Genomic DNA, 11,956 nt, shown 5'->3' with positions numbered 1-11,956 from the left:
TGTGAGAGAGAGGGCAATGGATAAAGAAAAAAAGGGAAAGTCTCAATGAAAAGTTGAATGATAGCTTTAGTTGGCTTTCAAAAATTTTCTCAGCTGGGGCTATAGTTCAGTGATAGAGCACTTGCCTCACATGTGTGAGGCACTGGGTTTGATTCTCAGTGATTGATATAGATATATATTTTTTTCCTCAGCTTACCTTCTCCACCAGTAGGTAGGGTTGTCTAAAGATTGATGGTAGCTCCAGGTGGATAAGCCAATAGCAAAAACTCTCATACCTTCTTCCAGTCCTCCTACTCATTGTAGCCAGCCTCTTCAATCCCCATGCATTTCAGGACTCACTGAGCTGGAGAGAGCCATATTTTCTCCAGTTTCTTCAACCTGAGCTCCCCCTAAGGAATTGTCCTAGTCTCTGGGGGTTCCACAGGCTTTCTAGACCCAACGTGGCACACACAAGCCCAACAGCAATCTGACAGACAAGTGATCTGTGCTCAAATGGTGGACGATATGCTGGTAGATTACAGGGATCACCTTCAATGGATTAAAGGGTAAACAGCAGAGAGTCAGTGGGCAGCAACTGCTGCTTTGCAAAGAAACAGTATTCCCTCTGCTTGAATCCCAAGTCACAGTGTATTGAGGAATGTAGCCTCCCTCCAGTCCGCCATCTTGGATCTCCCTGCACTAGAGTGAGATGAAATTGTAGTTTTGATTGGCATTTCTCTAGTTGCTAGAGATGTTGAACATTTTTTCATATATTTATTGCTCCATGGTATATCTTCTTCTGTGGAGTGTCTGTTCAGTTCCTTAGCCCATTTATTGAATGGGTTATTTGTTTTTTTGCTGCTAAGTTTCTTTGAGTTCTTTATATAATTTGGAGATTAGTTCATCTGATGTACATGTTGTCTCCCATTCTGTAGGCTCTCTCTTCACATTATTGTTTCTTTTGCTGAGAAGAAGCTTTTTAGTTTGAATCCATTCAATTTATTGATTCTTGATTTTATTTCTTGTGCTGTAGGAGTCATATTAAGGAAGTCAGGTTCTAAGCCAACATGATGAAAATTTGGACCTACTTTTTCTTCTATTAGGGTTTCTGGTCTAATTCCTAGGACCTTGATCCACTTTGAGTTGAGTTTTATTCATGATGAGAGATAGAGGTTTAATTTCATTTTGCTACATATGGATCTCCTGTTCTCTCAGCTCCATTTGTTGAATAGGTTATCTTTTCTCCAATGTATGTTTTTGGTGCCTTTGTCTAGTATGAAATAACTGTATTTATGTGGGTTTGTCTTTGTGTCTTATATTTTGTACCATTGGTCTTCATGTCTATTTTGATACCAATACCATGCTGGTTTTGTTGCTATAGCTCTGTAGTACAGCTCTGGTATTGTGATGCCTCCTACTTCACTCTTCTTGCTGAAGATTGATTTGGCTATTCTAGGTCACTTATTTTTTCAAATGAATTTCATGATTGCCTTTTCTATTTCTATGAAAAATGTCATTGGGATTTTAATAGGAATTGCATTAAATCTGTATAATGCTTTTGGTAGTATGGCCATTTTGACAATAGAATATCATGCTAAGCAAAATAAGCCAATCCCCAAATATTTTCTCTGATATATGGATACTGATCCATAATTGTGGTGATCCATGGAAGAATGCAGGAACTTTGGAGTGGGCAGAGGAGAGTGAGGGGAGGGGAGGAGGTGTGAAGGTGGGAAAGATGGTGGAATGTGCATGTATATACCCTATGTACATGTATGATTGCACAAATGGTGTGACTCTGCATCATATACAGCCAGAGAAATGAGAAGTTGTGTTCCATTTGTGTACAATGAGTTGAAATGCATTCTGCTTCATGTATAACTAATTAGAACAAATCGAAAAACAAAATTAGATGGTCAAAGTAAGTTTAATAGTATCAATAAATAACAATAATTGTAAGAAGTTTAAATTTGCTTTTAAAATACAGAGCTTAACTGACTAAAAAAAATCCATTCTGCTTTTAAGAGAGACACCTATTTTTAAAACTCACAGAGGTTTGCTAATGTTTTACAAAAGAAACGCTATGCAAAATGTAAAGCTAGCTCTTTGGAATATGTCTGTTTGGCATTCTAGTATGGAAATGTGCCACAAGACATTTAATCATTCCTCTATTTATGGTTGTTTTTCATTTTTTATTCTTACAAAGAATACTTATAATGATAAAGAAATTAAAGCAAGTTGCAACAAGATATATAATGTCTAACATAATTTATATTATTTAAAATATGAAGAAATTGTATATATTTTATGGATGCAAATGTAATAATCCCATGCATATATGCACAGGAATAATAAATACCAAATTCTGAATGATGGGGGTTTTTTGGAGGGGGGTTTGCAGAGAGTAAAGTATCATAGAGGAGGTATACTAGGTAACTCAATTCTACCTGCATTATCTAATCTTTAAAAACATTTTTTAGCAAATATGGAAAGCATTAGTATCTGATTAAACTGTATTGAGAATACAGGTATTTCTTTTGTGAACATTTCTACATTTTCTGTACACTTAAAATATTTTATATTAAAGAATTTTATGTGAAAAAAGAAAAGAATACTAATTTATAAAACTTTACACTTGTATTACATTTCTCCCCACATTTTGATATTTTTTTCTTTTGCAGTACTGGGAATTGAACCCAGGGGTGCTCTGCCACTGACCTACATCATCAGCCCTTTTTATTTTTATTTTGAGACAAAGCCTTACTAACTTTCCTAGTCTGGCTTCAAACTTGTGATTTCTCTGCCTCTACCTTCCAAGTAGCTGGGAATACTGGTTGTGTACCACCACGCCCAGCAATATCTTGAATTTTTGACATCCCAAACATTTCCATTTTTCTACACTGCCTCTTTTTAAATATTTTTTAGTTGTTGTCGGACTTTTATTTTATTCACTTATTTATATGTGGTGCTGAGAATCAAACCCAGTGCCTCACAAATGTGAGGCAAGCACTGTACCACTGAGCCACAACGCCAGCCCTATGGAAATTGCTTGACTCATTTATTTTTCACAGTTGTTGGACCAAAGGACTGTGCAAACAAAGACCAACCAAATGAGAACAGGCGAAGGCAATTCTGACACCATCACTGCAGAGACTTAAAAAGAAGGAAGAGGAGTAGGAAAGATTAGTAGTAGAAAAAAAGAAAAATTTATATGTGCTCTGATCAGAAGCTATAAGCAGGCAGCTAAAAGCAGCCATCCTATGAGATTGGATAAATGTACATATTTGATTTTCTCTGATTGGTCATGAATTGGAAGCAAGGACAAAAATTAAGTCAAGTTTTCAATTATTAATCAAGACTTGGACATGAGGCCAGTTGTTAAAACCATTAGATTTCATGGTCTGGTTGTTAGAGATAGTGATCGGACTTCCTGTGAGGCTGACTTCCTGGGCTGGTTTTTGCAGCTAATGAGTTGATTGCTGCAGATGGGGGTCAGAGGCCTAATTTTATATGTAGTCTGGCCATTCATTTTCCTTAGTATATTCAGTCTCTTAGGATATAGAGAACATGAAGCAGCTCAGTTGGATACTATATCATTGTGAAGAAATTTGTTGGGATGAGGGAAATAGATTTTTGAGAGCATTTTCTGTTAGTAGAAAGCACAAAAGAACAGGGATCTGGGGAAACACAAGTCTTTTCATTCACAGATTCATTTACTCAACACATATACTCAGCAATTATTTATTACATGTTCCAGATATTGTTCTAGAGTCTGGGGATGCAATAGGGGTCCTGTCCTTGAGGAATGTATACTTTTCAGAGGAATAAACTCAGGTTATTATGGCAGCATGTGAGAAGAAGGGCTTCTCTCAACTAGAAAGTCAAGAGGATCTGGAGGAAGTAACATTTAAACTAAGACAAGTGTCAGGTGATAGAGAAAGGAACTGAGTTCTGGGAAAAAAAAAAGTAGAACATAGGCAATAGTTGAAAAGGGGTATGGGTAGGGGAACAAAACACATTCTGATCTGTCTCAAGACAGGCCTAGCATCGGAGTGCAATAACTAATCACAGTACCTTTCACTTTCAGAAGGATTCTGGTTGGTCACCTAAGTATGGTACATTTGAGAACTGGGAGCTTGAGAGGGAGGAGCAGGATCAGAAGGGGACTGCAGAGGTACTCAGGGCCTCAAATAACTGATCCTGGCCTCAGAGACCAGAGTGCAATGCAGAGAGGGAGGACTGGATATCCACACCACAACTAACATCACATTTCTAGTACCTTCTCCCACTTCTACAGTGCACACAAGTCAGTTAATTTCTCTATCAAGTCATTCTGTCACCAGGTAGGAAAGGATAAAGGGGTAGGACCTTTCCCATGGTGCTCTCAGAGATTGAGGATAAACCTTTGGAGACAAAACCAAGAAGTCCTACCCAGCAGGGCATGGTGGGAGGCTAAGGCAGGAGAATCACAAGTTCAAAGCCAGTACCAGCAACTTAGTAAGCCCTAAACAACTTAGCAAAACCCTGTCTCTAAATAAAATATTTTTTAAAAGTCTGGGGACATGGCTTAGTGGTTAAGCACTCCTGGGTTCAATCCCCAGTACAAAAAAAAAAAAATTCTACCCAAGAAGAAAATGAGACTATAGCCCATGACCATCCCAGAATGGACCTGGGTATTGTCCATATCATGATAAGTGATAGAGGAAGGGGACTGAAATGCTAGGAGATAGGGCATCAGTAAAGAGCCTTCAAATTTTGTTACAAGTTCAGTTTCTTGGAACAAAGAGGAAAATGATCTTTGGAAAAGTAGTGATATTAGTTACAATAAAGGAGCAGCTGCTATATCAGAGGCCCAAAATAACAATGTCTTCAAAAGACAAATTAAAACAAATTTAAAGATCTTAACTGGTTTTCATTTACAATTTTAGAACCAGGCAACCCTCAGAACCAGAACTGTTTCAAGAATTCTGGCCTGCAATATGGCCAGGCAATGTGCATGGATGGCAAACTGAAGTGCGCTTAAATAGCCTTGAAGAAATCATCTGGATGCCTGTCATTGACTGCAGCTCAGCCTGTATTCAGCCAGATTCAGCTATGTGTTACAAAAGTGGACTCCTGAGTTAGACTTTTCATTCAGTCATGTACTAAGTCAGGCTACGATTCATTATATAAGGAGTCAAATGTGGAAACATCTTCAGACCAAATTTGGTGTGTCTACCTTCAACAGTGTCAATGTTCCTTCTCTCTCATATATATCAGTATAAAAATATGGAGTACAAGGCTAACATGGTAGTTCTTCAGAGTGAATATTCAGGTTCCTTCTGTCTCTGGCATTCTCTGGTGTTGCCCTCATCTGCAAGGTCCAAAAGTGGCACACCATGATGTTTACTCTTCATCCCTTGGAAAGATGGTAATGCCACAGAGAGCTGGGATTAAATGCCAGCTTCATTCCATTCTTATCAGTGTGACCTCAGGCCATTGGTATGCTCTAAGCCAGGGGAAAGGTTACTGCAGTCACAGAAGTGTAGGAGATGGCAGGTGGGCTTCTGACAGAGAAGGGAGGCCCCCTGAAAATAGCTATCAAAACTTTACCTGCACTTGATAGCCAGTGCTGCTGGTACCCCCACGGGATTGCAAGGAGATGTATTCTTCTCTCAGATTCAACTGGCAGCACTTACATCTCTTTCTCTGGCCATCAGAGTCTACTCTTCCCACATTCAGGGCAAACCAGAAGTGCTACAGGATTGACACCCTGTCCCCACCAAGAGTGACCCTCAGCCAATAACTATTGATGTTCTCTACCCACTGCTCCCCTTGGCTGGGATAATGCTAATGCACAAGATCTTCATTGTCTCACAGTGGAATTGTCTTTCCAGTGGAATTAAGCTCCAGGGGTTCATATCTTTGTTGGCAATAACACCAGCTAATGCCTTCCCTTTCCGAGCTTACTTCCCCACCTAAGGCTATTTCATGGAAACACTTCTTAAATAAACTTCTGTCACTCAAATTCTTGTCTTGGATTTGTTTGGGGGGAACTCAAACTTCTAGGAATATATTCTATAAATTGTCCTTACACATATGTGAAAATGACACATCCAGTTTATTAATTCAGCATTGCTTATAATAGTGAGAAGTTAGAAATAAAATATCCAAAGGAGACTGGTTCACTACATTATTACACAATCACACAATAGAACATTCTGCAGCTGTATAAAAGAATGAAAAAGTAATTTATCTTGGCATGAAACAATCTGAGCTATTAACGGAAAAGTAAGATACAGAACAGTACAAAGTATGCTACCATTTGTGTAAAAGAAAAAAAGGCTTATATGTATGTGTATTTGTGTGTGCGTTTGCACATGCCTAGGATTTTGAAGATATATAACCCTGACTGCCCCCCAAGGAGGGAAGAGAGACTTTTCACCATTCACTCTTGAATGTCTTTCAATTTTTGTATGATGGACAGGCTTATCAATTCAAAAAGAAAAGTAACTTTGAAATAATGAACGAATAAATAAAGGGAGGGTTACCATTCTTCGTTGGACATCTTTATTGGGCCCACTGACTCTAGTATGAAATGGATTTGGATGGAATCCTGCCAGCTCACAAGCTCCTGGTTCCTTCCACAGCTTCTCTGTGTACTTTAAGTTCTGGCTTCACAGGCTCCAGGGGTCTGCTCATTTGCCCATGCAGGAAAGTCTCACTTCCTTTGTCAAAGAGTGGATCTCCTGCTTCATTTCCCTTTATTTTTGATCACAAGGGCTGCTGCCATCACCTTTCTCAGAAGAAGGCGCAACAGCTTCTTTACCACACACAAGGAAGCCCAGCCAATTACCTTATTATTTTATTATTATTATTATTATTATTATTATTAAATAATAACAATAAGGTTATTGACTGGGCTTATAAATATTATTTAGTTGTAGTTGGACATATACCTTTATTTCATTTATTTTTACGTGGTGCTGAGGATTGAATCCAGGGCCTCACATGTGCTAGGAAAGTGCTCTACCGTTGAGCCATAACCCCAGGTCCCCCAGCCAATTACCTTCTGACCAAGAGGTGCTGAAAACACCTGAATCATATACACAATTTATGCATACACACAAATGGAAGCCCAAGCAGGTCTTCATGAGACATAAATATACCAGTTTCCTAAAGGTCATGTCTGTCCAGCACCCTAGGGACTTGCATGTTAGTCTGACTCAAGTCCTGCTTGCTGTCAAAGAGGCCATGCATTGGAGAAGGAGCTGTTATTGGGGTGGTGCCTCTTGAGGACCAGTTTCATTCATCATGTCCTTGTACTGTCGCTTGAAGAAACCAAGCTGTTGGGGCAGAGACAGAGGAGTAAGGACCACAGAAGCCAGTGGGAAGGCAAGGGTCATGCAAAACAAGAGTGGGGACAAAAGAATAAAGAGCAGTACAAAATAATGGGGCAGAGAGTAGAAGGGAACTGGGGAAAATGAGGCAGGAAAGGAAATCCCATCAATGTTGGAACCAGGAAAGAAATATAAAATAAAACAAGGAGAATTACTCCCTCTATGACAGTCCTTCAGTACCAGGGATCATTCTAGTTGCTCTACATATATTAACCCAATTTCCTTCACAAAAAGGGTATTGATAACTGTTTTACAGCTGAAGAAACTGAGGCACAGAGAGGCCCTAATCTGCCCAAGATCGCCCAGCTAGCAGCAATGCTAGGAGTCAAACCTCTGCACACAAAGGGATGGGAGGAGGGTTAGGAAGAGGGCCAAACAGGGGATACCTTGTACAGTCCAGCAGTGATGAGGGCCAGGAGCACCAGGCCCCCAATGGAGCTACCCACAATGAGTGGCACAGGGTTGTGAATTTCATATGGTTCCACTTTGGTCTCTGTCTGGGGAAGGAAGATCAGAGTAGACAGATGCCAAATTTCTGGAGGTTTCCCCAATCAGGCCTGTACTCCCCCTAAACCCAATGGCTGTTCCCTCCCCATCTCTCCCAGTATCCCAGCCCTCACTCTTGAGTCCCCACCTGTTTCTTTTTCTCCCTCCATGACCAGAAATGATCTTGATAAACCCGGTTTCCCCTCCTCCCTCCAACAGTCCTCTGTGTCTGAGCCAGTTACCTGGGACCTCACAAACATCCCCTGTCCAGGGAGTAGAGCAAACATGGAATCGTTAAACAATATCTCTGCTGTGCTCACAAGCAGGAGGTGGTTATGTGAAGTCTGTGGAAAAGAACAGAGCAATAGCCAGGTCTGGGGTCCTGAAGTATCACATTTGTGCCCCACAAAGTCTCAGGATCCCACATACCTTGATATACCAGTCAAATGAGAGGTTGCCTTTGAGGACAACGTTGAAGTCTTCCTGGATGCCAAAGAATGGGATTTCACACTGGATTATCTGACAGACAGCAATGGAGCAGTTCTAGGGGGGAAAAGGAGAAGAGAGAAATGGATAAGGATGCTGATGCAGGATCATCACTTGGTGCTCAGCCCTCTCAGTCAAGAGACCATATTGAGCTCCAATGAGGGGACCACCAAGGATCTACATGTATTCCTGAGGCTACTCACCACCACTGGGGTCTTCTTAAGTACAGCCTGGAAGTCAGAGTGGGTAGGGAGTCTCTTATCAGTATGGCAAGCACTTGAGACATTCTGAGGAAAGAAAGACACCATGAGAAGAGAAAGGAATGGGAGGATGAGACAGCCTGGATCCAGGAGAGGGTCAGAAAGCCTCGAAAGTCCAGTGCAGGAAACAAATTTTAGGAAAGATCAAGACTATGGAGGGAGGAACCAGACCCACTTCTCAGGCCCAGCCAGACTCACCTGGGAGAAGATGACCTCAAGGTGGTCCCAGACTGTCACATGGTTCAGCTGGACAGGGACCCAGAAGGTCACATTGATGGGGAGGCTCCTCTGGCCCAGGTTGTTGAACTACACCAGGGGAAGAATGAGAGATCAGGCATCTGGACTTGTACTCCACCAACTCTTGGACTCAGCCTCCTTGTTTCCTAGAGCCCAGTACACCTAAATAAGGCCCAAGTGTCCTTTCCCTTTCTGGGAGGGAGAGAGTAGCCATTAAATACACACTTGAGATCCAGACAGGCATTTCCTAAATCCTGGCTAGTCTACTTATTAGTTGAGAGGCATTGGACAGGGTTTGTTTTTTTGTTTTGTTTTGTTTTGTATTGTTATTTTGGTATCAGGGATTGAACTCAGGGGCACTCAATCACTGAGCCACATCCCTAGTCCTATTTTGTATTTTTCATTTAGAGACAGGGTCTCACTAAGATGCTTAGTGCCTTGCTTTTGCTGAGGCTGGCTTTGAACTCATGATCCTCCTGCCTCAGCCTCCTGAGCCGCTGGGATTACAGGCATGTACCACTGCGCCTGGCACTTGGACAGGTTTTGTTAACCTCTCTGAGCCCCAATTTCTTCATCTGTAAACTGAGAGTAGCAACAGTGCCTCAGAGAGTCTTTATGAAGATAAAATGAGTTCATCATGTAGGTATGTGTGCACATACCGATATGCATGCTTGTGTGTGTGCAGAGTGAGATCTTCCTTGGAGCTGTGTCTGGCACACACATTTCCCATCTCCATCATTGTTTGTATATTTTCTTCACATAAATTTCCCTCCCCAACATCCTCTTAGGACCCAGACATTCCCTGTGCTCACCTGATATTGATGCTGTATAACATGACTAGTCTTTTCTGAGGCCGTGAAGTTGAGATATTTGGTAGAAACCTCAGTACTAAAGGAAGAAAGAAAGAACAGGAAGTGACAGAAATGAGGGGTGCCCTGGAAGGGGCTCACAGGCTAAGTGTGTAAGGAGTAAGCAGGCACATAGATAATGCAGCTCTGAGAAGGCAAGAGCAGGGTGATGCATGTCAGAGACACAGTGGGTGCCAGTTAGGCCACTCACACAGAAGCAACATGTGCACACATACACACCATACATGCGCGCGCACACGCACACGCACACGCACACACACACACACACACACACACACACAAGCACAGATTCATGAACACAATTGGCTGTGTCCAGCCAATGGAGAAGGCTCAGCTAGGTCGCTGGGGGCCTGCACCTGGTGACTACCGTGACGACAGCATATTTCACAGGCAGCTGCAGTTGGAACTCAGTTTTATTGGTCCTGGGCATATTGTTCTCACTGAAGGGAAAGAGAGCGCTTAGTCAGCACTTAAGAACTGAGAATCAGCCTTTTCTTCTCCTTCTCCTTCATCTCCTAACTCCAGTCAGTCACCAAGTCCTATTATCTCTGCATCCTAAACCTGACTATTTTCTAACTCCCTTCTGCCCCTACATAGCCCAGGCCCGTGGCTAAAACAGACTTCTAACTAGACCTCTGAATTTAAAACTGTTTCCAATCCAATTCCCAGCCCTGTTGAAAAGTGACCTTTCTAACATGCAAATATAATCATGTCACTCTGATAAGTTAAACTGCAAATTCCCTTAAACCACTTATGGAACATTTTGTGGCATGGCCATAACCAGTGCCTTAAGTCCTATTTCATGTGCTCAGGCCATTCTTAAACACATCTTGATCTTTCCAGGCTTTATTTAGGCTTTGCCTGGTAGGTGCTTCTTTCTGTCTGTCTTTCTGCCCACCTTCAGTTCCTGCCTTTAAGTGATTGACTCACAGACTAAATATATTTTCTTCAGGAATCTTCTCTGAACACCAAGCTCCCAAGAACACTGGACATCCCCCATCTAGTCATTCATTTCATACTGTATTATGATTGCCAGTTTTCTTGTCTATCTGTGCCACATAACCTCTGTGAGGACAGGAACCACAGTTGTCCTATCTGCCACTGTCCCACAAGCCTTCAACACAACTGTGAGTGCTCAGTAAGTATTTGTTGAATGAACAAATTATCTGAATGGAGAATCAGGAAAGGGGAAAGGTTCACTATGGACAAGGGGCTGGGGCCTCAAAGGAGAGGGTGCGTATGGAGAGGCAGGGACAGTGCACCTGGTCACATTAGCCTTGAGGAGTAGCTGGTTTCCAAGAAAAGCATCAGGCTCCACATTAAATGTGACATTAAAGGTGACCTGGAGGTAGAGAAAGGAGACACAGTGATAAAAATGGGAGAGAAGAAACAACACAAATGTCTATCAACTGTTGAATGAATAAATAAAATGTGATCCACCCATACAATGGAAATACTATTCAGCAATAAAAGGAAATGAAGTACTGATAGGTGAATGATTCTTGAATATACAATGTTAATTCAAATAAATTGATTCCAAAGAACCACATGCTGTATGTTTCCATTTCAATGAAATATCCAGGATAAGCAAATCTATAGAGATAAGTAAATCAATGGTTATCAATGGCTGGGAGAGGCGGGTGGAAAGCTGATAACAAGGTCTCTAAATCTGATCATGACAATGGATGCACAACTCTGAGTATACTGAAAGCCACTGAACTGTCTACTTTAAATGGATGAGTTTATAGTATATGAATTATATCTCAGCAAAGCCGTTTGATGCCAGGCACAATGGCACATGCCTGCAATTCCCAACAGTTCAGGAGGGGGATGGTGAGTTCAAAGCCAGCCTCAGCAACAGCACGGCACTAAGCAATTCAGTGAGACCCTGTCTCTAAATAAAATTCCAAAAAAGGGCTGGGGATATGGCTCAGTCATTGAGTGCCCCTGAGTTCAATCGCCAATAGCAAAACAAAAGCTGTTTTGTAAAAAAAAAGAATCTTCAATTTTTAAGATGAGAAGAAGGAGGAGGAAAAAGGAGAGGGGATAAGGAAGAGGAGGAGGAAGAAGAGGAGGAGGAGGAGAATTCCAGATGAAGACAATGGATAGAAGGAGAGGAAGAGCTGGTAGCTCAGACCTCTGAGTTGCCTGGGAAAATGGGGTGGTTTATGATGCAGCTGGTGCTCTTCAAAGCCACAGGCCCTTCAGTGGAAGAACCAGAGTCACAGGACAGACGCCAGTATCGCTGTGAGCGCTGGTT

General features: G+C 41.6%; 1 protein-coding gene across 3 annotated transcripts in view; it reads right to left on the bottom strand.

Annotated features, from left to right (window-relative positions):
* Nucleotides 1-6,091: 6,091 nt before the first annotated feature.
* The window catches only part of Itgam (integrin subunit alpha M), a 62,485-nt gene continuing 56,620 nt past the window's right edge, over nt 6,092-11,956 (bottom strand). For all 3 annotated transcript variants that reach the window (XM_026400383.2, XM_026400384.2, XM_026400385.2), the window contains exons 21-30: nt 11,834-11,956; nt 10,959-11,038; nt 10,053-10,136; nt 9,640-9,715; nt 8,789-8,896; nt 8,534-8,617; nt 8,274-8,387; nt 8,087-8,188; nt 7,745-7,855; nt 6,092-7,304 (exon numbers count right to left, since the gene is read on the bottom strand). In XM_026400383.2, the coding sequence (XP_026256168.1) occupies nt 7,233-7,304; nt 7,745-7,855; nt 8,087-8,188; nt 8,274-8,387; nt 8,534-8,617; nt 8,789-8,896; nt 9,640-9,715; nt 10,053-10,136; nt 10,959-11,038; nt 11,834-11,956 (954 nt within the window). In that variant the 3' untranslated portion in view covers nt 6,092-7,232. The remainder of the gene's footprint in view (nt 7,305-7,744; nt 7,856-8,086; nt 8,189-8,273; nt 8,388-8,533; nt 8,618-8,788; nt 8,897-9,639; nt 9,716-10,052; nt 10,137-10,958; nt 11,039-11,833) is intronic.

The sequence above is a fragment of the Urocitellus parryii genome, chromosome 9, assembly GCF_045843805.1.
Source record: "Urocitellus parryii isolate mUroPar1 chromosome 9, mUroPar1.hap1, whole genome shotgun sequence".
Taxonomy (NCBI): Eukaryota; Metazoa; Chordata; class Mammalia; order Rodentia; family Sciuridae; genus Urocitellus; species Urocitellus parryii.
This window is presented reverse-complemented; position numbering and strand designations above follow the sequence as displayed.